Source organism: Convolutriloba macropyga, chromosome 14 (assembly GCF_964194025.1).
Source record: "Convolutriloba macropyga chromosome 14, txConMacr16.3, whole genome shotgun sequence".
NCBI classification, from domain to species: Eukaryota; Metazoa; Xenacoelomorpha; order Acoela; family Convolutidae; genus Convolutriloba; species Convolutriloba macropyga.
In genome coordinates, this window is record NC_134481.1 from 14,471,541 (window position 1) to 14,493,807 (window position 22,267).

Genomic DNA, 22,267 nt, shown 5'->3' on the forward strand with positions numbered 1-22,267 from the left:
GGTCTTGTTGAACACTCCTAAATTATACGTTTAAAGTCTTTTCATAAGTCGAGTTCTAGTAATGCAGGTTTTCAGCTTTACGCAAACCTGCATTTACTATTATGCACTTTTTTAATGACTAAATGCTACATAGCTTTAGTGAACATGGTTCCAAATTATCTGGAAAAAATTTATTGCACCAAGTCACAAATCTCTGATACACTGTTAGTTCATACCTGGAACTTCGTCTTGTATTTCTCGATATCTGAAATCCATTTTCGTATTTTGTTGAAGTTTTCAATTTTTGCTGAACAACCAAAACAATGTAACAAGACGTTAAATTTGCAAGATTTGTAATTCAAGAATTCGCAAACTAAGAAACCTTCTTGCTCTTTCGCGGAATGTCAAACTAACTTTGGCTTTTCGGTGGTAACTTAAAACAACTCACATATTACAATAGGATTGTCAAAGTCAACAAATTGTTTACTAAATGATGTCACATCTGGTATTTGTTCACACACGTTCTAATAAATAGCAAATAACTGACATCAAAGGAACGCTAACAATCAAACTAGGTTCCAACTGAAACGTTATCAAATTTAAAACGGTGCCAAAGTTAAAATGGTATCAAACATCGTCAACTTAAATGGGCGAATTGAATTTTGTGTATCCACACACACACCACTTATTTGAAGAATATCAATTTATTCAATCTTAATTAGCAGGAGAATTTAAACTATCTTAATTAGCAGAACATCAAATAACTCTTTATTTATCCAACCTACGCAAAGCGAAATATTTTGACACAATGGTCAATTCCTGTTTGAAATTAATGGCTGTTTAAATCAACAGAGTTTTATCGCAAGTTCTGAACAATTATTCAAAGCATCTAACGGTGATAAGATAACCAGCAAGTTTTCATTTGAAGTTCTCTGTTCAAATTAAACATACACTTCCGTGACCAACTTCACGATTAAAGGAAAACGATTACTCAGTCGCATGAACTCATTTTGGTGATATTTTGACTTTCACAGCTGAGATGTTCACGAGATCTGCCGTTTTCTTCTTCAGAACCCGTTCGTGAATAATTTTCTTGAACTTATTGAGGTCATGCTACCACAACCTACAATATGATATTTCTAATTACTGTGATCCAACGTATTAAAAACAGGGATTGTCACCAACTTTTTTGTAACTAGAAATTATCACCAAAAATCTATCATATAGACGTATTACTCCTAACGGTAGTTTCAATGTTGACACAGAGAATTTTCATTTAATAAATGAAGATCATAATTGGAAGGCAGAAGAACTTATTTTGTTCTTTTTTTTAAGTGAGAATTATTTTTATCAATAAAAATCGCAAAATTTGAAAAAAAGACACTATTCAAAATCGAAGCAAAATTAAGGTATCGCAATAATGAGATATCATAAAATTAGTTACTTACAAATACGGCAAAACAGTCTAATTTATTAGATCGAATTCAACCCGTGACAGTAAAAAAATCAATTACTAATCTTTAAGACATAGTTCGTAACTCAAACGCTTTTAAGCTGAGTCATCCACTAAGGTTACAAGAGAGGTCCGAAATCCAGAAAAAACTGGCCTAGATTACGACACGGAGGCTCGGTAATGTCCGTTATGTTTCAATCTGTCACTTTTTTGCTGAAGATTTTTTATCATAAAGGACAACATTTTTTCAGAAAAGAGGAAAAGAAACTCGTGAATATCAAACTTAAGATGGAAGCTCTAATTTACAATTTCAATGGCTGGGGGATCTTCTGACATCATACATTTGATATTAATTTATGCAGAAATTTATCCAATAGTGAAAAAAAAATATTTGCATAGATTCGAAAAAAAAAATTATCTGTCACAAAAAAATTGATTGAAATTCGATCTATCTGCCAAAATTCGCTTTCCAATGCCGCCTCTCAATTAGTCAATATTCAATATTCATAACTATCGCAAATTCAAGCAATGACAATGAATCAGTTTGTCGCGTTCTGTTAAGCTTGCATCACACTCGCTAGCATTATTGCTTATTCCAAAACAAGATCAATTATTTATGGGGTCAAAAAGTATTAAAATGCATACCCGAACTGCATACACGAACATGTTCACTTTATTTTATTTATTAAAATTTTCGTTTGGTCGGCCTATCACCCCGATTTGTTGATCTCACTTGAAATCTTTATACTCTGTCGAATATTAGTATCACGAACGCGATAATAAATAACACCAGGTCAATTGATATTAAACTAGGTCTGTTGCATTTTGAACCCTTAAATGAATAGAAAAAAAAATCCTCCCTAAAGAGTCGGGAGTTTTTAAATGCAAAAGATGAGGAAATTACATTAGAAGGATAAATATTTTCGGATTTCAAAATTATGGTTTAAAACAGCTAAAAATAACAATAAGGTCAACAATTATCAAGCATTGCCCCAATGACAATTATTGCGAATTTGCGTGTTTCAATTTAGATGCTTTATTACAGCAAAGAAAACTTCAACAGACTTTATCGCAGTAGAGATTGGTTTGATTTCTTTTAAATTTAAATTCGCTTTATCATTTTAGCAATCTGTTTCCAATGAAAAGAGAAAACAGAGGCATTTCTTTTAAAACACTCATTAGACAAATTTTATCTATAACGTGAAACAGTACTGAGGTATATTTATTAAAATAATCAGGAAACCAACTTTAAAGCAACAGCAGAGGGTTTTTTCTTAAATTAATCAATAAACAAATTGAATGATACAGCAATGAAGATTTTGTATTAAATTAATCCGACGCAATAATAATAATGCTTAGTTTTTTTATGCTTTGATTATTGCTTGGCGCCATTAAAATAATAGCCTTTGAGTCCATTTCACTGTCATCTTAGCTAAAATAACGAAAAAGTAGTGGTTTGTTAATTGCGGCTCATTCTGGGTACGCTTTGATCTAAATATGAAAATTGTGGACAAAGCTGACAAGTTTTCGTCCTTGGTTTTGTAATTCATAAAATAATCTATGGCCACAAACCAAATTTAGAGCAAAACATAAAAAGCAAACAGAAAAAACATGATTAAAATTGCCGATATTGATGAAGATGGCCCTGCTCACAATTTGCGGATATTGTTGACACAAAAGAGTAATATTTTGAGATCAGTGACGGACTTTTGTAAGGATTATCCGCAACGTTTATTGTCGCTGTTGTCGACAGTTTAACCATATTTCTTCTACGCGGTAAGTAATGAAAAAACGTCGTGACTCGTTTTCGCTAACGCGGACAACACTTAAGTTGTCGGATTGGCAAAGTAATGAAATAACAAAATTTGGTTAAATGAGGGAACTAGCATTTAAAACAGAAAAAGTAAAGAAAGGTCAATGAATGTAAAAGCGTCAGAAATTTCTTGAAAAAATACCATTTTTATCTTCGAGAAATCAATTGGGGAACAAAAATATTTTTAGGATAAAAAGGATAATAGAAAAGATCTTCTGATAGAGACCAATTTAATTCGATTAGAACTCAAATCTGATTGGTTAACGTTTCTCTTTCGGCTAATATTCCATTCGACTAATTTTACTTTTGGCTGGTATTCACGCCAATTTTAAGGGTCATGCCTCAGCGGACGTTGTCATTTGATAAAAACCCTATCGCGGCCAAAAAATAAAATTCTCGCAATAAAATTCGTGCGTTCTCAAGTCTGATTTTTTATGTGTCCTTTTCACCTAATATTCTGATCCCCTAATTTTCCTTTCAGCTAATATCATGTTCACCACTTTACTCAAGCAAAAACCTTCGAAATAAGTAACTAACATTTTAATGTAATTGAATTTAACTGACTGTTTTCAGCTCTTTTTGAATCAGGTCAGAGTCGGCGCTTCTTAACGTCGGCTATTTTTGACTAAACCCAATATGCCCCGAAAAACAATTGAATTGACTGCGAAAAATAAATTTAAAGCAATTAAATCAAAATGATTCATTTCCGCTAGAGCTCCCTTTTTGATATATGTTTAAACAGGTGACCGGACATTATGTCAAAAGGACAACAGATCGAAAACCAAAAAATTGGGACAATAGATCGAAAATTAAACTTTATTCTTATTGGTTGAAATTCAGCATTATTTGCGAGCTGCAATATAATTACCACATTATGACCATGCCTCCCGAGCCATGGCCATGGTGACGTCATAGCAAATAGACGTACCTAAATGTAGAAATCTCAAGGAATGTGATTGGTCGAGAAATTTAAAACAATGTACTTTTATGCGTTCAATTAGCCTTTATTGGACATAGCCTAATGCTACATAATAAATTTTTATCCCATCTGGCCATGCCTCGCGGGCCATGACCATGCCTCAGCAGCCCGTGGGACTTGATATGAATCTATCGCAATCCAACATAAGACCAGTTTCCCCCAAAAAAAGTATAATTTTTCTATTTCAACTTATCCAGATTTCTGAGCAATTTTACGTTAACACGCATTTCCTATTTTGAAACATGGAGAATTTGTTGAGCAATCAGCCAATCGGAGAGCAGTATTCCTATTTTCTCAATTGTGATTGGCCAGCAGTAAATTTTCTATATTTTGGTACGTCTGCCATTTTCACTAGCGCCCATGGCCATGCCTTAGTGGCCGGTGGGAATTGATATGAAACAATCATAACCAAACAAAACATCACAATAGAACATGTTATAAGCTGTATAATAAATGAGCGCTCTAATCTGATTGGCCATCACGCAATTTGAACAATTTAATTTTTGCATTTGTTGCGTATGAAAACGTGTGAATAGAAATCAAGAAAACACTAATAGATCGGATGTTTGAAATTAATACGTGCAGAGTAAATAGACAATGCATATAATTTAAATATCAGTCAAAAACGCGTTCCTATTGCTTTTATTGGAGTTACGGGCTTTGCGATGGTATCTAGAAAATCTATTTCCATGAAAAATGTTGCAAATATGGTTTTTGATGGATTGTACCTGCACGCACTTATTAAAATAAACGCCCTTTTCAGAAGGAAGCTTGGATCTTTTCAACAATTGCCCCCCCCTTTGGTGCCTAGTAGAGAATCGCCACCCCTCTTGTGCTATACTTTACCACAATATTAGTTGGCCTACAGTTTAGATAGCCGAATATCAGTTTAAGTGCAATTGCGGACCGCTGTTCATGGCCATGGCTCTCACGCGCTGTGGGATGTAATCCGGAAATCGCTGGTCGGTTATCGCGGCGAAGCCGCGACGCGCGCGAAGCGCGCCCACCGACCCGCCAGTCGGAAATTCTTTTCGCTTTGTATTCCAATTCGACTAATTGCCCTAGCATGGCGCACTTTATTCTATCCAGTTTAACACAATATGAGCACACACGGAAAGTTTAGTCGTCTCTGATTGGTTACGAAATCGCTCGCTGAAATTCGGGGGGGTGGTGCCTAAATTTTGGCGGAAAAGATCCATCAAAATTAATTAGACACAAACCTTCAAATATTTTTTTTGGCAACACGTTTTTTTTCTCAATCTGTCAATAGAAATTTTCAATACGCCCATTAATTAATTATAGTTGCTCAATGAATATAGCTGTAACTGTTGGATTTAAATATAAATAAACACAATTTTTTTCGGCGGTTCGTCAAACAGAGACTCGAAAATAAATACCAGCGTTTATTAAATTACTTAAGTTAACTCAGTTATCTTAAAACTTCGCAAACCATATAACAGCAAAACGTAACGTAAGCAATTATGTAACTATATACAGTAAAAGATGTATGCATGGCCAAAGGATTGTGTTAATATATATACATAAACTTATATAATATTCTTTGTCTTATATATATATATCGGCATGGCTTAATTTTGATGTCACTAACTTAGATTCCGCTTTCGAAATGGAATGTATAGCCTTGTGGTTAAGAAACAGCTGCAGTGAGTTTGTGCTAAAATCTTGGTTTTGTGATCTTAGGTTTAGTGGGGTTTTGTTTGCTAACAATACCGTTTCTGACTAAAATATTCAATTACGAATTAGTCATATTTCCGGCGAGTACCGCTTTTTCGCCCCAGTCTCTAGGACCCCCCCCCCCCCCACCCCCACCCCAGCCCCGAACAACTGATAGTTTTGCAGCCCAACACCAACGCCCTATTTAGATTTCATCATTACCCTATAGTGACTAGTAGGTTGAAAGCACTTTTAGAACAGTTATAAGTAGTAAATCAATGTGATCAGTTTTCATTCATGCAAAACAGAAGTTTTCATTCATGCTCGCTATGCAAAACTCCAATATGCATTAGTTTGAAGCCTTCGCTGTGTTAGTATATATCAAATGAATATTGCTCATATGTGTATGTTTTAGTATGCTTAAACGCGTATAGAGGGGGGGGGGGGGGGGGGCGTGCAAAATGAGAGAGAGGGGAGGGAGCTATGATAGAAAGAAGATCCGTTCCACCCCCTATCATGATTTTTTCATTTGGTTTTTCATTTCCGGAGTGTGAATGTGAAATATACCAAATTTTGGTACTGTCTTCCCGAATTTAAATATACCATTATGAAGGTGAAAAAATATCTATTATGGGGGGGGGGGGGGGAGAGATGTCGAATATCAATTATGGGACGTATAGAAACAGTTCCCAATTTTTGGGGCCGTTCAATTGGACGACGTTTAAAATGGACGACAAATGCATGCATTCTCAAGGTTATTCCTCGCTAAAAATTGAAATTTTGTTTATTTTATCCATAATTTAGTCACAAGCATCCATAATGACTAATTTAAAAGAGAAAGGAAGAAAAAAGTATGCGGACAATTGCGGACCGCTGTTCATGGCCATGCCTCTCATGCGCTGTGGGATGTAATCCGGAAACAACGGGTCGGTTATCACACCGTCCCGTCAACTAGGTCTAAAATATCAGCGCATATTGAGATTTTGCTCGTATATTAATTATTATTGTCGTCCATTCAATACAAAAATTCGGTGTCGTCCATTTCAATTCCCCCCCCCCCCCTAATTGCTAATGATGCAACTAACTTCGGCAGCCATGTTTTTAACCAGCTTTTGTCAATTAAAATATTAAATTGAGGCATCGGAATAAATGATTACTACGTCAAAATGACCCGATATACGTCAAATGTTGAATTTTTTTTAAATTAAATTTTTCAAAAAAATTTTAAATGCAAGAACTTCAGTGTCACTTGTGTTTATAAACACATATGCAATAAATGACCGAATTGAGTAATGCGTGACCAGCTGCTGTGTTAAGATTGAACAAATGAAACACAAGAGCTGTCAAGCTGCAAATATGCGTTCATTCTTCATATCAGATGACCTATGACCGGAAAAGCTTGTTTAAATTATTCACTACATTTGCTCCATATTTATGCTAAATTGCATTGATTAACAGATCAAAAAGTTTTTTATCTCGAAATCACAGCCAAAGATAGCAAGTGCTCAAATTATACAAAAAATAAAATTTATTTAATTTTCTTTAACTCAAAATTGTAAAACCGTGCCTAGAAAAATTACATATTGAAGCAATTTCATTCTTCTCAAAACAGACCTAGTTTCATTAATGTGAGCGTAACACTCCAGATCATTAAATGACGTCTTATGCATGTTAAAAAAGCTACAGAAAGAACAGTAAAATTGACATTTCTTTACATTTGGAAAACTTTATGTCACATGCAAAAACCAATTAGGGACATAAGTAATGTCGGCCTAACAACTTTTTTTTTTCAGAAAACACGAAAAGGTAATCAATTCAGATGTCGTCCAAAGTTGAAAAAAAATTCACAATTTTTCTTTTTGAAAACTTTTTACTAGCATTTCTAGAGACAGTTAGTGTTTTAATTGGCTCAGGATTAACAATGGACTGATTTTCAAAGTGATCTGCTTCTGCTCAAGAAAAAATATGCGATAAACAATTGCGCGATAAAAAAATGTGCAATAAATTTACAAAATTACTGAAAAACAAATTTAATGGTGCTAATTTAATTCAAAAACCAAGGAAATAAATAGGGGATTAGGAACTCTATGACATACCTGCTGTTTTCTTTGGCAAATTTTTGCCAACCGTTATCCTTGAAAAAGTAGTGTTATTGAAAATCTCGTGAAAAACAAAATCGATTGTCGAAGTGACTGTTTTTTTTCTCTATGAAAAATTAGGCTCAAAGACTCATTTGTGACATTTTAAAACTATATGTGTAAGTTTTTTCATTATAAATTTTTAATGACTGCAATTGCAATAGTTTTTTGGAGCTATTTTGTTTTTATAACTCTTGTTAACTTTTTTTTAACTTTTCTTTTCAATGGGTTCATTTTGATTTGTTCGAGGGCAGCTTAGATGCTGCTTAACTGATATGCTGCTATGCCCCAGATAATGCGTTAATTTATGAAAAGTTTATGAATTTTTACAAATGGTCCAAATTTGTAGTTCTTTTTTTGTCCTGTTTCTTTGCTGCACTAATCTTAAGTAATGATATTAGTTGTTCTGTTTTTGAAACTAGTTGTTCTGAAAGTCTTCTTCAGAAACTCGTTGGTTCCTAATGAGAATTTCAAAAGTCTCCGCAAATTCTTGATACGTACCTGCATATTTAACTTTTTTTGTCAACAGGGTGCAAAACAGAAGAAACCTAAATGCAAAAGTTTAATATTTCCCTCAGAAATTATAATATATAATCGAAAATTTTATATTTGGCTGAAAACTTTTGGTTTATTACAAGCGTGCACAGTTTTGAATTGCGGACACGCTCAAAGTGCGTGAAAGGTATTTAGGTTACAACCACACAAAAGTACAAAAAATTGTATTATTCAGCTGAAGAAATTGTTTCATTAAAAATTTTAATTGATTTATTGTTGGCAACAGCGTCAACTAATTAGTTATGGTTTACTAATTTTGTAATTTAGTAATTTAGACCAAAAATGAATTCATTGTTTCAAAACTGACTCTATCTGAAATTTTATTAGGCAAAACAGGTTCTATAAGGGTGATATCAGGGCAATGCTTTGAGCGCAGACTGAACAAATGCTTGATCGATCAGCAATTGCGTAATATATTTTGGGAGAAATCGCGGCTTAAATGGCAATTTCAAAATGTGTTTTCCGCAATCAATTGAAGTTTATCTACTTTTTTAGTGAAGAGAAGATGTCATGTGGCTGCTGTTCTTGTTAAACAAGCCGCTTCAATTGTTTTGGAAAAAAAGGCTAACAAAAGTTTAATGCAGACAATCACAAAAAACGCCACGTAAAATGATTCAATTTTTTTCGAAGTTAACTAAGATGGCCATCGAGCGTTAAGGGTAAGTTACCAAGATTATCATTTGAGTGGTAGGAACATTATGTGCGAAAGCACAATCCTAATTCTTCTTGTGTATTTTTATTCGTTCCGGTAGTTTTCAGTAGGCTTTAGCAAGAAATAGGCAGGCTAGTTCGAAGATACATTTGAATATCTCTTGTTTATAGAGAATTGCGTAGTGGTTCGAAATGTTTAGTCAGATTTGCAAAATGACTTCAGCACGTAACCTTGCTTAAAACAGACAACTTGCGCTTTATAAATTGACGAATGTCAATGAAAATGAATTTCCGGCTATGTAACGTCTGGTTATCTAAATTATAACACTGCAAAATTTCTACATTTTTAAACGTGCAGGTGCTTTTTTTATAGCTTTAAAATAGGAATATCTCAATTAATAAGGAAAATTCAACAAAACGGACTGAAAATTTTAAATATGATTTTTTTCAAACCAACACGAAATAAAAAATAATTTAAAAAGTAAGATCAGACATTAGATAAAAAATCTGAAGTGTATATTAACTGGACGTTACAATATTTGAAAAGATAGGGCAAATTGTTGATTTGCAAATTCAAAAAACGAATTTGGTATTTGAGGATAAAAAAAATTCATTTGAAAGATTCCATTGCGCAGTTACAGTATAACAAAACTGAACTTGGACTCATTTTTGTTTTAATTGATTGAAAAGTAAATTATTCAACTAAAATATGAAAATAGATTTTTTCGAAATTTTCCCATGTGCAAATTAGATTTTTACGCAACATGTGCGTCGGCTTAGAAGTTATATGTTAAAATAAAACCGTCACCTTCAAATCGTGTTGTGGTAATTTAGGAGTATTTTTGAAGGTGAACGAAAAAAATTCAAAACAACCGAGAAAAGACATCCACATCTTAGTTAAACTCTCTATTTGGAATGAATAACTATTTCACAGAAGTTCTGCTTCCTTTGACATGCGCTTTGAATTGGATCTGCCAGAAAAAATTTTTTTCGTTTTCAGCAAAAAATGAGAAAAGAAATAAAATAGGTAAAACTGTTTAGAACGATATATTTTGTTCATCGCTGTCTGTATTTTCTCAAAATTAAGATCCCTGCCGCCTCATTAGTCTTTAGTATGTGAAATTTTGTGAGTCGTTAAAAAAGAAAACAGGAAAAATATGGAAAAATTTTCAGTCTTCAACTTTTTTATAACCTTGCTTACTTTTTAGAAAAGACTAAACCTATCTTTCAGAAATTAAATATACTGTTTACTTCACTATAGCAGCAAGCTCAAAAGACTTTATAAACATTTTTTAAGATTAAAAGTCTAATTTAAACGCGCTCGCAGTTCAATATTTTAATATTTTTTTAGTGTTTGACCAGCTGGAACTTTAAGTGCAAACACAAAATACCCGTCCTCTTTGTTACGCAACCTTGGAAATTCTTGACATTGGATTAGTTATATTTTTCGAATACTTTTTCCTATGATTCCAAAAATGATTTAAATAGTTGAGGCTAAGAGAAAAACTTCTAAAAGCTAATTTTTTTTCTAATTTAACTTCATAAGACATGCCAAAAAATCTTGTTTGATTGTACTTTTTCTGGCAACTTGGCATGTCTTGCCATGCTATGGTCCTTCTCTCATTTTTATCTTGCCATGATCTTGTTTCTTGATACATTTGCATTGATATTTCAAAATTGAGCGTATAGCAATGTTAACTTGACATGTGAAATGACACTATTGTCACAGTACAAAACATAATTCACAGCAGGAATGAAGACACCTCAATGTTGAAAAAAATTCAGCACTTAAAACCAAAACTGATATCTTCCGTACCTTTTTGGAACATAGTCCACAACTAATTTCATATTCGCATTTATTTGATGCCAAAAGAGTAATTAACGCGCAATGTGACTCCAAAAAAGTAAAGTTCAAAGCTGGCTGCTTATTGTAAACGATTAAGTACCTTCTACTGATCTATGGTTTGACTGACCTCAAAAATTTTGACTGGCCTCATTCTACTGACCTCAAAAATCTGATTATTCTCAGCATGATTGTCATCAAAACTAAAAGCCAAGTGCCTGACCAATACATATATCAAATAATTTTTTCCAAACGAATGGCCATTGCCGCGAAAGACTAAAAAAGATCATAAGATCATAAATGATTACAAAACTGTTTGGATAAGTGACGATAAGTGACAAATTTCTAAAAGCTAGAAAAACTTCGTTTTTTTTTTTAAAAAAAATCAGTTCACATCATAGGCCAAAATATTGTTTGATTGTTCTGCTTCTTACAACTTGGTATGTCTTGCCATATCATGGTTCTTCTTTCTTCGTTATCTTGCCATCGTTTCGTTTCTTATTACCCAGGCACAGATACGTCAAGATCGAGTTTGCCGTAATGTTAACTTGACATGTACCATAACTAGATCTTGGTTAGATTGGTCACATTTTTATACGTTTCTTATCGGTTGCATCAAATTTGATTTCACAGGATATGTACTTATTTTCCATGCCAAAATAAATAACAGACACAAAATTTGAAAATAATAAGACTTACAGAAAATAACAAAAACTTTATATAACCTTTCCTTTCGATTTTGAAAGAGCACAGATAATCCAAAAATACACGACCGCATTGATGCAATCAACTTATTGCTAGTATTATCTCTTTTCTTTTTCATTTACCTCTCTAACTATGGCGGTTGATACTTACAGAACTGATGGACAAAACGAAATAATCAAAATTGAGAGGTGAACTTATAAAAAGAAAAGAATAACAAAAAATTAAACTCAATTGTACTTGCGACGCCAATGCTTGATTTTTGTTCCGGTATACAAGTGCTCATATCTTGTTCATAATATAAATTTGGCTGCAGTTGCCTGCAAGTTACTTTACAACACTCTACTTAGCCGACTTCATTCTTGATCATTTAAAAAACTGAATCCGCAGGCAAAATATGAACAATCGGTTGCATTTCAGTTATGAAGTCATATTAGTTTTGTATTAAAGAGTCACCTAGCAGGAACGTAATATCAAATTTTTTGTTAAAAACTCAAAAGACAGTAACTGTAATATAAGGTTACCGCAGGCTCAGCACTTCATAAATTGAACATAACTATCGTTTGCAAACGTACACAGGAAAGTACAATTTTAAACATAAACAACAGTAATAGCACGTCGGCGTAACAAATTGAAATATGACAGTAGCCAGTGGCCTCGATTAAAAAGTCCCCCAAAATTCCAAACATTTTCAGATAAATTTTTTTTAAAAGTGCAAAAATTTTCCTTCCGAAATGAGTGAACTCCCTCTGAGGAAAAATTTTTGACAAAAAACCTTCAAAAAAAGAAACAAAATGTAAAAAAAACTTTACGCTCAAGTTTACATGCCACGCAAAAAATGCTTTAATAATAGTCATATATTGTTCATTTTCTGTTTTCTGGTGCATATTGTTGCGTAGAGAAGAAAATACAGTCAAAATGAAATAAAAAACACTTTTAGATCTTAATTGGATCAGTTTTCAAGTGCCTTTTTTAAACGAAGCTAAGCACTGAATTATTTTTTACGAAATAAAATACATTCTGTCAATGAGGAAATTAATGAGACAAGGAAGCTCGTAATGTGCGATCGCACATAAGGTTCCGACTCCGCTCGTCCACAATTTTGGCATAATTGTCTACCAAATGAGGAACAGATAAAAAAACCCCAAACAATCATTATTGGTGTTTGAACGAAAAGATAGCCTTCAAAGCAAATAACTTAATGAAGTAAAAAAAGATGCATTAGATTGATGAGATATGCCAATATTAGGAAAGCAAGTCGAGACGAACAGCAAAATCAAACAACAACTTCAAATATTAATTACATCAAAAAACTTATGTCCGTTTTAAAAACAAAAGTGAATAACAAAGTCAAAATAGCGTCAGATAGAACAAAAACAGTAAATTTGAAAAAATTGACTTTTCTTAAAAACAATTAATTTCAAAGTAAAGAAAACTATTAGAAATCAACTAAAATATCCCAAAAGTTTACGAAGTGTTTCTAAAGATGGTAAATAAGAACTGTCGGTATTCAATTTTTATGCGGTTATAAAAAGAACAACAAACAGACAACAAACAAAAAATCAGGTAATTTTTGCCAGAAAACGCTTTCAAGGCCACAAAGCCATACTTCGGCCCTCAAAATATGTTCGATTGCACCTTTTCTGACACTAAAAATAAATTATGTGACCTCTCAATAATGAAGCCATGTAACAAGTAGACAAAACGAAAAAAAGCCAAAATTAAGTAATACTTGTTTTTTTTTGAAAGAAAATTATTTACAAAGACATGAAAGCCATAAATTACAAAATGAAATAATTGAATAAGTTTGTTTATTCTTCCAAAAAAGCCCTTGAGACCACCTGCTACTAACCAAAATATATCTTACGTCTTTTAAAGGAACGTAAAATATGACAAAAACAAAAAAAAATAATTTAGTTTTTGTAAAAACCCATGTCGCAGCCAGTAATGTCATAACGATTTCTTTAAAAACATTAGATTTTGTGAACCCAATCCCTTTGACACCTTCTTTTGACAACAATAATTTAATATTTGGCCTGTGTTTAACGAGACTAGGTAACAAACAGACAATAAAAGAAACAAAAGTGCAAAGTTAAAAAGTGTTTTTTTTATTTAGGAAAGCAATTGTTTTAAAGTCATGAAAGCGATCAGCTATTTACTGATTTCAGAATAATGGCCCATCTATTCTTCTATCAGAAACCACAGAAACCAGTGAACTGGGTCATTGTACGGGAAATTTCATACGACTAAAAAGACAAAGCAAAAATGACAGATAAAGACAAAATTAAAAAATTCAACCAAATTTTTCGAGAAAGTATTGTCGAAGCCGTTAAAACCAGAGACTATATCTTTAAAGAATTTAATATTATCGATTGTGTTTGATTTTGAACGCCATTAATGTGATATATGAACTGTCAATAACCTGATAATGTGACAAAACTAGAAAACGTGAAAAATGGGCAAATGACTGAAAATTAAAAAAAATGTGAAACATAGCAGCATCAAAGCCGGAAAATCATAACTTAATTTGTTAAACGGCAATAACCATTGAATTTGAATTCATTAGAAAGAAGCATCATTCTTTCATTGCTGACACTAAGCTTCAAGTTCGGAGAAAAATGTAGGCAAATTTCAATGAACCATTCTTTGATTGAAAATCAAATATTTTTGAAGTTCAAAACGACCATGAGCCTTCAAGCAAAAAACTAGATACAAAAGTTTGGAGCTAATTAGGAAGTGAATTGGACCTATCGCTAGCTGTTCTGTTATTTAAAAAGTATAGAAAAGATCAATTTTTTTTATAAAACAAGAACAACTGATTACAATCCGAATTGTTTGTGGATTGTAACAGTCCAAGATTGGACCAAAACTAGCTCTGCTAATGTTAGAAAATCAAAATTAAAATGCTGCGTTGTTGATAATCAACGAGTAAAGTTAGCGAAAAACGGCAAAGTTGTAATTATGGAGCACTCGCAACGGAAGTTGAAGTAGAAATAGCCCCCTTTTGAGTCTAAAAATTTTTGGGTGTGTACTTCCTGCAAATTTAATCAAAGTGGACTGACGAAATTTATTTTTTGCTGTTTTTAATAAAAAAGTCTTAAATTTTGAAATATTTAGCCAGAATTTTTGACAAAAAAATTAAATAAAAATAGCCGACAATTCTTGTTTGTCTTTAAAAATAAAATCAACAACACTTTCTATAATAAAAATAACAATTTTTAGCAAAACTAGCGAAATTTAAGTCAAAAATTCCGGAAAATGTAAAAAAAATCAACGGAATTCACTCTATTTTCTCAAAAGTTTAAACCTCGATAGCTCCCTGTAAAAAACGAAAATCAAAAAAAGTCTTTTTAGTTCCATGTTCTACGCTGGACAAACTTTCTAATGATACCAGTCTCAACTCTACGATGAATAAATCGATCGGCCAAAATTGTCCGAACAAAAAATTAAAAAACCCATTTGATTATATTGTTCCTGCCTCCCTATCAACTCTGGTTTTTATCGTTCAAAGAAGGAATCAAATTAAGGTACTATACACACTCACCCATTATAATCCTAGTTAATGACTTCAAGACTTCAAACAGTAAACTCTTTAATTAAAATCGACATTTTCTCCTTACTGTGATAACTAATTTGTCTCATCTTTTGAAACAAAAAATCTCTGTTAAATAGATTATTTTCAAGTTTAACCGCAAAACATGTGCAAACAAAGAGGTTCCAAAGATAAGAATTCGGAAAGGTCTATTGTCCTAACATGACTCTTGAAAACACAAATCAAATGAGCTTTCTTAAAAATATTTATTCGCCTGTAAAAGAGGTCACAAAATATAAGTTCAACAGTTTATATGTGCAAAAAGCTTAAAGGATATGATTTACTTCAATAGTTATTCCAGATGACGCATCGTTAAATTTAGTTCAGGTTCAAAATTGCTCATATCTTGTTCATTATTTGACTTATGTTCATGTTGTCTGCAAGTTTTTCATAACTGTTTATTTCGTCGGCTTCACAAATCTGGATAATCAGTTTCTTATCAGTTATCAAGTAATTTGAGTACTGTATTAAAGAGTCACCAAGCAAGGTCGTAAGATCAATTTGGTTGTTTAAGACTACATCACAATAAGCTACAGACAGTTAACTGTAATTCAAAGTTACCACAGGCTCCGCGCTATCAAAATCTGCAAACTGACTCATAACTTAAAGGCTCTTATATCGTCATTTTATGCCCAAATATGCTTCAAATATGATAGTGGTTACTAAATATGTTTCCAGGAGAAAAAGGATGAACTGGTGTATTTGAAATTGCGATAACTACCCAAAAAATATTCAAGGTTGATTGTAGCTGATAAAAGATTTCTTAACATAGAAAATAAACAAAATTAGTTGAAATTAGAGGAAACTGCCCAGGATTTTCAGAACCGGTCAAAAGTTTGCAAAAACTGCGAGTGACAATAAATTTGTTACAGACCACGCGGTATTTCATCAGCAGCCTCACCAGTAATTAAAAAAATGTTACATTCTCCTTAATGTCGGTAAAAAGTACAAAACCCCAGTTTTCACATGTACACCAGTACGTACAAGTCTAAACAACAGTAATATAGCACCTCGGGGAAGTAAAATATTGCAGGAGCCAGTCGTCTTTACACGAATATCTTCGAAACGACTACGTTAAAAATCAAATATTTATCATCTGAACAATTTTCTTCCGAAACACCCTCTAATAGGTTGAAAAAAAGTTCATTCCTATATGGGTTCCATGTTGGCAAATATGCGTAAATACAAAACATTGGATCTGCGATACATGATAACGTATACTAGTATTTTGTTGCTGCTGCCTTGCATCTGTCCTATGGAGGGTTGGGTGATAGAATCCATTGAATCTGTCCACGAGGCACCTTGTTTTTGATTGGCAGAGACCCTTTTCGCGAGCTATTAGACAGTTAGGGCAGAGATTGAACCTCCTCACACAACCCTGTCGGTCATACACTGACTTTTCCAAGTATTCAGGACATCGACCAAGATTATGGTTTTGTGAGCAGAGTTGACATGAAACATCCGTTGGCCCTCTTCTCTAGGAGAATTGTTCATTCTGGTTCTCTGGTTCTGTTGTGGGGAGATGTCCTCGCACGCCTCTGCGTAGGAGTCAATCGAATCAGCGAAGTGGGCAAGGTTAGGTTGCAACAAGGCTTTGCGTCTTGTGTGTTGATTCCATCTGATTATCATGGTAGCGTTCAGTTTGTCTATGACTATTCTCAAGACAGCTGAAAACTTGAGATCAGCTGCAAAGTAGTGAAGCCTGAAGGTTCGTACCACTCCCTTCAAGAGAGAGAGAGAGAGAGATAGAGAGAGAGAGAGAGGAGAAGCTCACAAAAGAGTCTGGTTCGTCTAATCTGGGTTTCGGCCAGTTCTCCAAACGATCCGGATATGCAGTGTTAATATGCCGTGGTTTGCCAAATTTTCTGGTCAGTTCAGCGATGGCTTCATGGTAGTAGTTCCCATTGTATGAGTATACACATATGAAATCTTTTGCTTTATGAGTTACAGAGTAGGAGGTAGGTTATTAGTTGGAGGTACTGGAGGTAGGTCAATTTTTAGGCATCTGAGAGGCCACTGTCATTGTGAATGGTTGCTCTGAAGAAACTGAACCACTGGTGTCATTTCAAAGGATCACCTGTGAAATTATCAATTGATATCTTAAGCAAACCCAGTGCGTTCTGAAAAATCAGTGCTTGTTCTTGCATACGGTCTGATAGAGCACTCGGGAAAATCGTGAAGCCATTGTATAGGTTGTTCTTATAGTCGCTGTTATAATGTCCATCCGATACAATTGTTCAGTGGTTGTTCATTATTTTGCGGTGTATAGCTACGTCTCATGGTCGGATCAAGTTGACTATTGTTATGAAAAGAAACTGGTTGTTGGAATTGCCCTGCTCTGCTATCCTCACTCTCAAGTCGGCTCTGTCCTCGAACATGGTTCCTTTCTCTCGATTGATTGGATTTTTGCCAGCCATCATCTGATCTTAATGCCCCTGAGATAAATTCTCCTCTCTTTCCTTCTCTTCATTGTTCAGAGCGTTTTGAAACTATAGGGTATTTCTGAGTCGAACGAGATAACGGTGTTAGTTTCCTGATTTTTGCGAAATGCATAATGATGTTTCATAGCTCTATTGCGTAAGGGCTACTTTTTTCTCAGCAGAATAGGTGAAGGCACTGCCGATGTGTAAAAAGCAGATTCAGTGTCACTTGCATTCAATTTGTGTGCTTTCGCTGTCTGTTTGCATCTCAGAAGGGTTATGTTTCTTTCGGCAGATTCATTAGCAAGTTTTTTCAACTCTCCACTTGTTAGCTGTAACTTTATGAGTTTACTACAATTTCTGTCTAACTGCTCTTTCTGAAACCTCAAGAGTTCCATCGTTTCACCTAGTATGCTTAGACCTTCGTTACTTTTGCTTTGTTGTTCGAAGAGGTCTTTTACTGCCTTCCACTCTATCACTCAGCTGAAGTTGTTGCTTGAGGCTGTTCTTTGCTGTTGATGCTTTGGACTTGTTTGTTATGTTGACTGTGTTAAAAGACTTGTTTTATCTTACAAAGTTTATACTACACTGGTATTTCACTATGTTTCTTTGTTACAGCCCTATTCTAGATTTTCTCATGTTAAACCTATTATTTAAATGAGGCTGTTGCTTATTGTGTTTAGCTAATGCTTCTATTTAATGATTTTTGACTATGTTTGCTTTGCGCTATCACTTATCAGTGAAATTCGTACAAACTTAGATAATTGTGATGTTTGTCCGGTTGCCTATTTGCTTTTCGAGTGCAACAGAAAGAACCCTAACCTGTGGTGGCTAACTTTTGATTGATGTGCGTGTCTATTGAAACTGGTGGGCGGATAACTTCACGTTCCTCTAAACTTTAATCTAGCAAGGGCATACCAGGCCTTGCAACTAATCCTAAGCAATGTGTTTGTGATAGTGGTGCTTTAACTTTCACCTAGAGGAGAACATACTCCTTTCAACACTAATGCGGAATTGAACCATACTATATTGATCAAAGTTACCTAGAAGGCTATTAAAATCCAGCATTCGAGTCATTCAAATCTCCAAGTAAGGCAAACCCAGCTGTCGTGGCTAGGCATCCCACGCAAGCATCCTTCTCAGGAGAGCTCTCATCTCAGTCTCACTTCTGGGGACAGATTAAAAATCAGTTGGATCTTTCGTGATTGTGATGTTTTTGAATAAAAAATATGTGAAATTATCAAAACCAGAGCTTACAATGGGTCAAATGTCTAAGTTTTCCCAATATAAAATCAAAATTTCCCCGGTCTGAGTCGAGCAAGTTTCAAAGGTCCATTTCTGACCCTAGGAGACGCCAGAAATGTTTATGCTCTTCGGCCTAAGTCTTGCAAACCAAGACAACTTTTTAATAATATCTGTAATTCTGAAAGTCGTGATCATGGTAGCAAATCAAGCTCTATGTTTACATCTTAATTCGCGATAGGTACACAAGTTATGGTCAAAAACGGGAAATTCCTTACTATAAACAATATTGAAATTATATGTCAACCACTTCTGATTTCTTCATTTAAATTTTTTCACTTCTGATTTCTTGCTACCATTTAAATCCAGAAAAATAAAGAGCTTCAATGGAAATAGGTTGGGGAAATGGAAATCATGGAGTTGAAAGGGTTTTCGAGGACGAAAATGTATGTGGGGGTGGAAATGTGGGGGTGGGGAGAGAAATTATAAAGGAACATACAGGCTGTTATAAAGGAACTTACAGGACTCTATGTTCATTTTTATCAAGCTTATGTTTTTTTAGGATTAAGCAGCTGAAGTCCAACGACCTGTATTAAAATGAACGGCTACAAATCCACCATGTGATTTGAGCTTTTTATAGTCTACAAAAAAGACACAAATATGGCGCAGTTTTTTGGACTGTGACGTCGACTGAATTCAGCTGCTCAAAATCTGAATAAGAGCAATTTAGAACATGTAAAAATGAAGAAGTCAAGCATGAAAAAATAGCTCAAAAATTTAAATAGTCTGACGCAAATGCAATTAAATGAAAAACTCATTCAAAGTTTAGCATGACATTAATGATTGCTACAAACTTTGTTTGAGAGCAATTAAATCAACTCAAGAGACATAAACGATCATGATGTACTATTTGCAAAACTAGCATGGTACATGTGTGCCATAATCAAACTTCATTAATCAAGTGCATCACTGCTTTAAATACTTTTATGTTACCATGCGGTCATCGCAGATTGTTTACCTCTTTGGTTTCATGCAAATATTCGTGATCGAAAAAATTTTCATACTCTAAAGCTCAACGACTAAATTGGTGGCTGAAAATTGGTCACTTAGAGGTGCTAGTGAACAATACTCAAAAGTACGAGCCACGTTAAAACCTCGTTTTGGATATATAAAAATGTTGAGAGTTGGAAGTCAGCGGCTCTCAATCCTTTACGTGGTTGACTGTTTGGATCTATTCTGTTCCGACCCCCCAGTATTCTTATGTCCCCCCCCCACTTACAAATTATGTGTTGCTATACAGCAGGCTACTATGTAAATAAACATAGTGTTTATACTAGGTGGCGTAAAAGTTCTACGCCCCCTAAGCTGGGCGGGAGCACAAGGAGGAATGGGAGGGGCTAGAGACTATTACAATTTTTGTTCCATATTGTTCCATATTTAGCGCGACATAGACATATCTGATTACTTTGAACAGATTGAACAAATTAAGTTTTGGGGTACTTCTGATGAAGATTGGTGATGAACCTTAATCAATTGAACTATTTTTACTTACGTTTTGCTGGGGTTCCATTTGGGGTCGAAATTGGAGACAACATTATTGCCATCTTTGTTTCTTCAATATTATGATCTCCCGTAGGAATAGTAAATTAGTATTCTTTTGGGTTATAATATCAAACAAAATTGCGATTCACTTTCATTATATTAACCCAATTTCCAGGAATTTTCAGGTCACTGAACAGAACTTCGCTAATAAATAATGTCAAAGCAGACGAGGTAAGCTATAAGCTGGTCCAAAATTAGTTCAAAATTTAAACAATATCAGATTATGAAGGCGTAAGTTTACCATTTTAGCTGCGATTCATTCACAATTTAGACTTACTAAGCAAAAGTCAATCTGGAATTCTTTTTCCCACTGTGACAAAATTTAATGTTTCCGTAAGAGTTACGAAAAATAACGGGCAATTTTGCACTAAACCATTTCAAAGGTTTCGAATTATGAAATAGATTGATATGTTTACTCCGATTAAGGAAACAAATTCCCGTCAATAGGTCAGGGTCGAATTTTTTAGCGCAAAAAGATGCAAGAGTAGGGCTGCAATGTGAGGAATTCTTAAAAAGTTCTCCCATTGCAGACCACTCCTACAAAATTTTACGCCCCGGCAGAGCCCCATTTTCATTTGATACTGCCCCCTAGTGCAGCCCAAAAGGATGTAAGAGTGTTAAAATACATTTTCCTAAAAATTCCCCCCGTTGAATATATACCAAACGTTGTCGGGAATAAAACAGTCAATTTGTCATACCAAGCGACAAATTCTCACCAAAAATTCTTATCGAATTTAGTCCGAAGTTAATACACTTAATCAGTGGACCACAATTTGATAAGTGAACAATATTGCTATGAACAAAACTAAATTGCTATTGAAAAAAGATACAAGAACTGATTCACGTGCAGAGTCAAAAATTATATTAATAGCATCAAGAATTATAACTTGAAAAAAATTGAACAATCAATCTAAAAATTGAAAATTATCAATATCAACTTGTGTAATCATTATTTACAGAAAGCGTGAGATGAATGGATTAAATTACGACATAAATCATCAGCTGATAATCGATATTTTTCTCAATTAAGCAGATTGAAATTATCAATGGATTTTGAACTAGTTTTGCAAGTACAAAAAATTGAAAATAGTCAGTAATTATAAACAGTGGAATGCCAATCACAAGGTGTATAACAAACAGGTGTGACCGATAGTTCAGAAAACGAAGAGATATGAACCTTTGAATAAATTCAAACGCGATGTACTAATGATAACTACAGAATAAAAATTGAATAAGCTGATTACGTTTTATGCTTAAAATTCAAAGATTTTGTGATCCAATAAAAATCTAAATTATTTAAAACTGTAATTTTAACTGATGCACTAAAATGGCCGAATTGCTTAAAATGCAGATTTTGTAAAATTGTTTCAAAACTTGCGTTAACTTAGCTTTAATTAAAAATCTACGAAAGAATGCAAAATGTTAAGATTTTGCGTGAAATCTTGTATCGAGTAAGATAAATAGAATCAATATCATAAAATGTCAAAGTGAAAAGATCATTTCAGATTTAGTGGTCGAAATTATTAAGCTTAATACTACCAACGCACCATTTTAATTTTTTAAGCTTATTAAATCACTTTATTAATCTAAAACAAACTGTTTCCTTACATAGAATTGTTCAATA

At 33.8% G+C, this 22,267-nt stretch overlaps 1 protein-coding gene across 7 annotated transcripts in view; it reads right to left on the minus strand.

The window, feature by feature from the left end:
* LOC142353617 (lysosomal dipeptide transporter MFSD1-like) overlaps nucleotides 1-21,946 on the minus strand; it is a 39,153-nt gene extending 17,207 nt beyond the window's left edge. The window contains exons 1-2 of one of the 7 annotated variants that reach the window (XM_075405907.1): nucleotides 21,718-21,946; nucleotides 20,594-20,819 (exon numbers count right to left, since the gene is read on the minus strand). In XM_075405907.1, coding sequence (XP_075262022.1) covers nucleotides 20,594-20,645 — 52 coding nt within the window. In that variant the 5' untranslated portion in view covers nucleotides 20,646-20,819; nucleotides 21,718-21,946. Of the gene's footprint in view, nucleotides 1-215; nucleotides 887-15,331; nucleotides 15,538-19,562; nucleotides 19,685-20,593; nucleotides 21,052-21,359; nucleotides 21,448-21,717 lie in introns of those variants that run through there. The other 6 variants (XM_075405906.1, XM_075405905.1, XM_075405904.1 and 3 more) reach the window with 6 other exon arrangements.
* Between the last annotated feature and the right edge of the window lie 321 nt (nucleotides 21,947-22,267).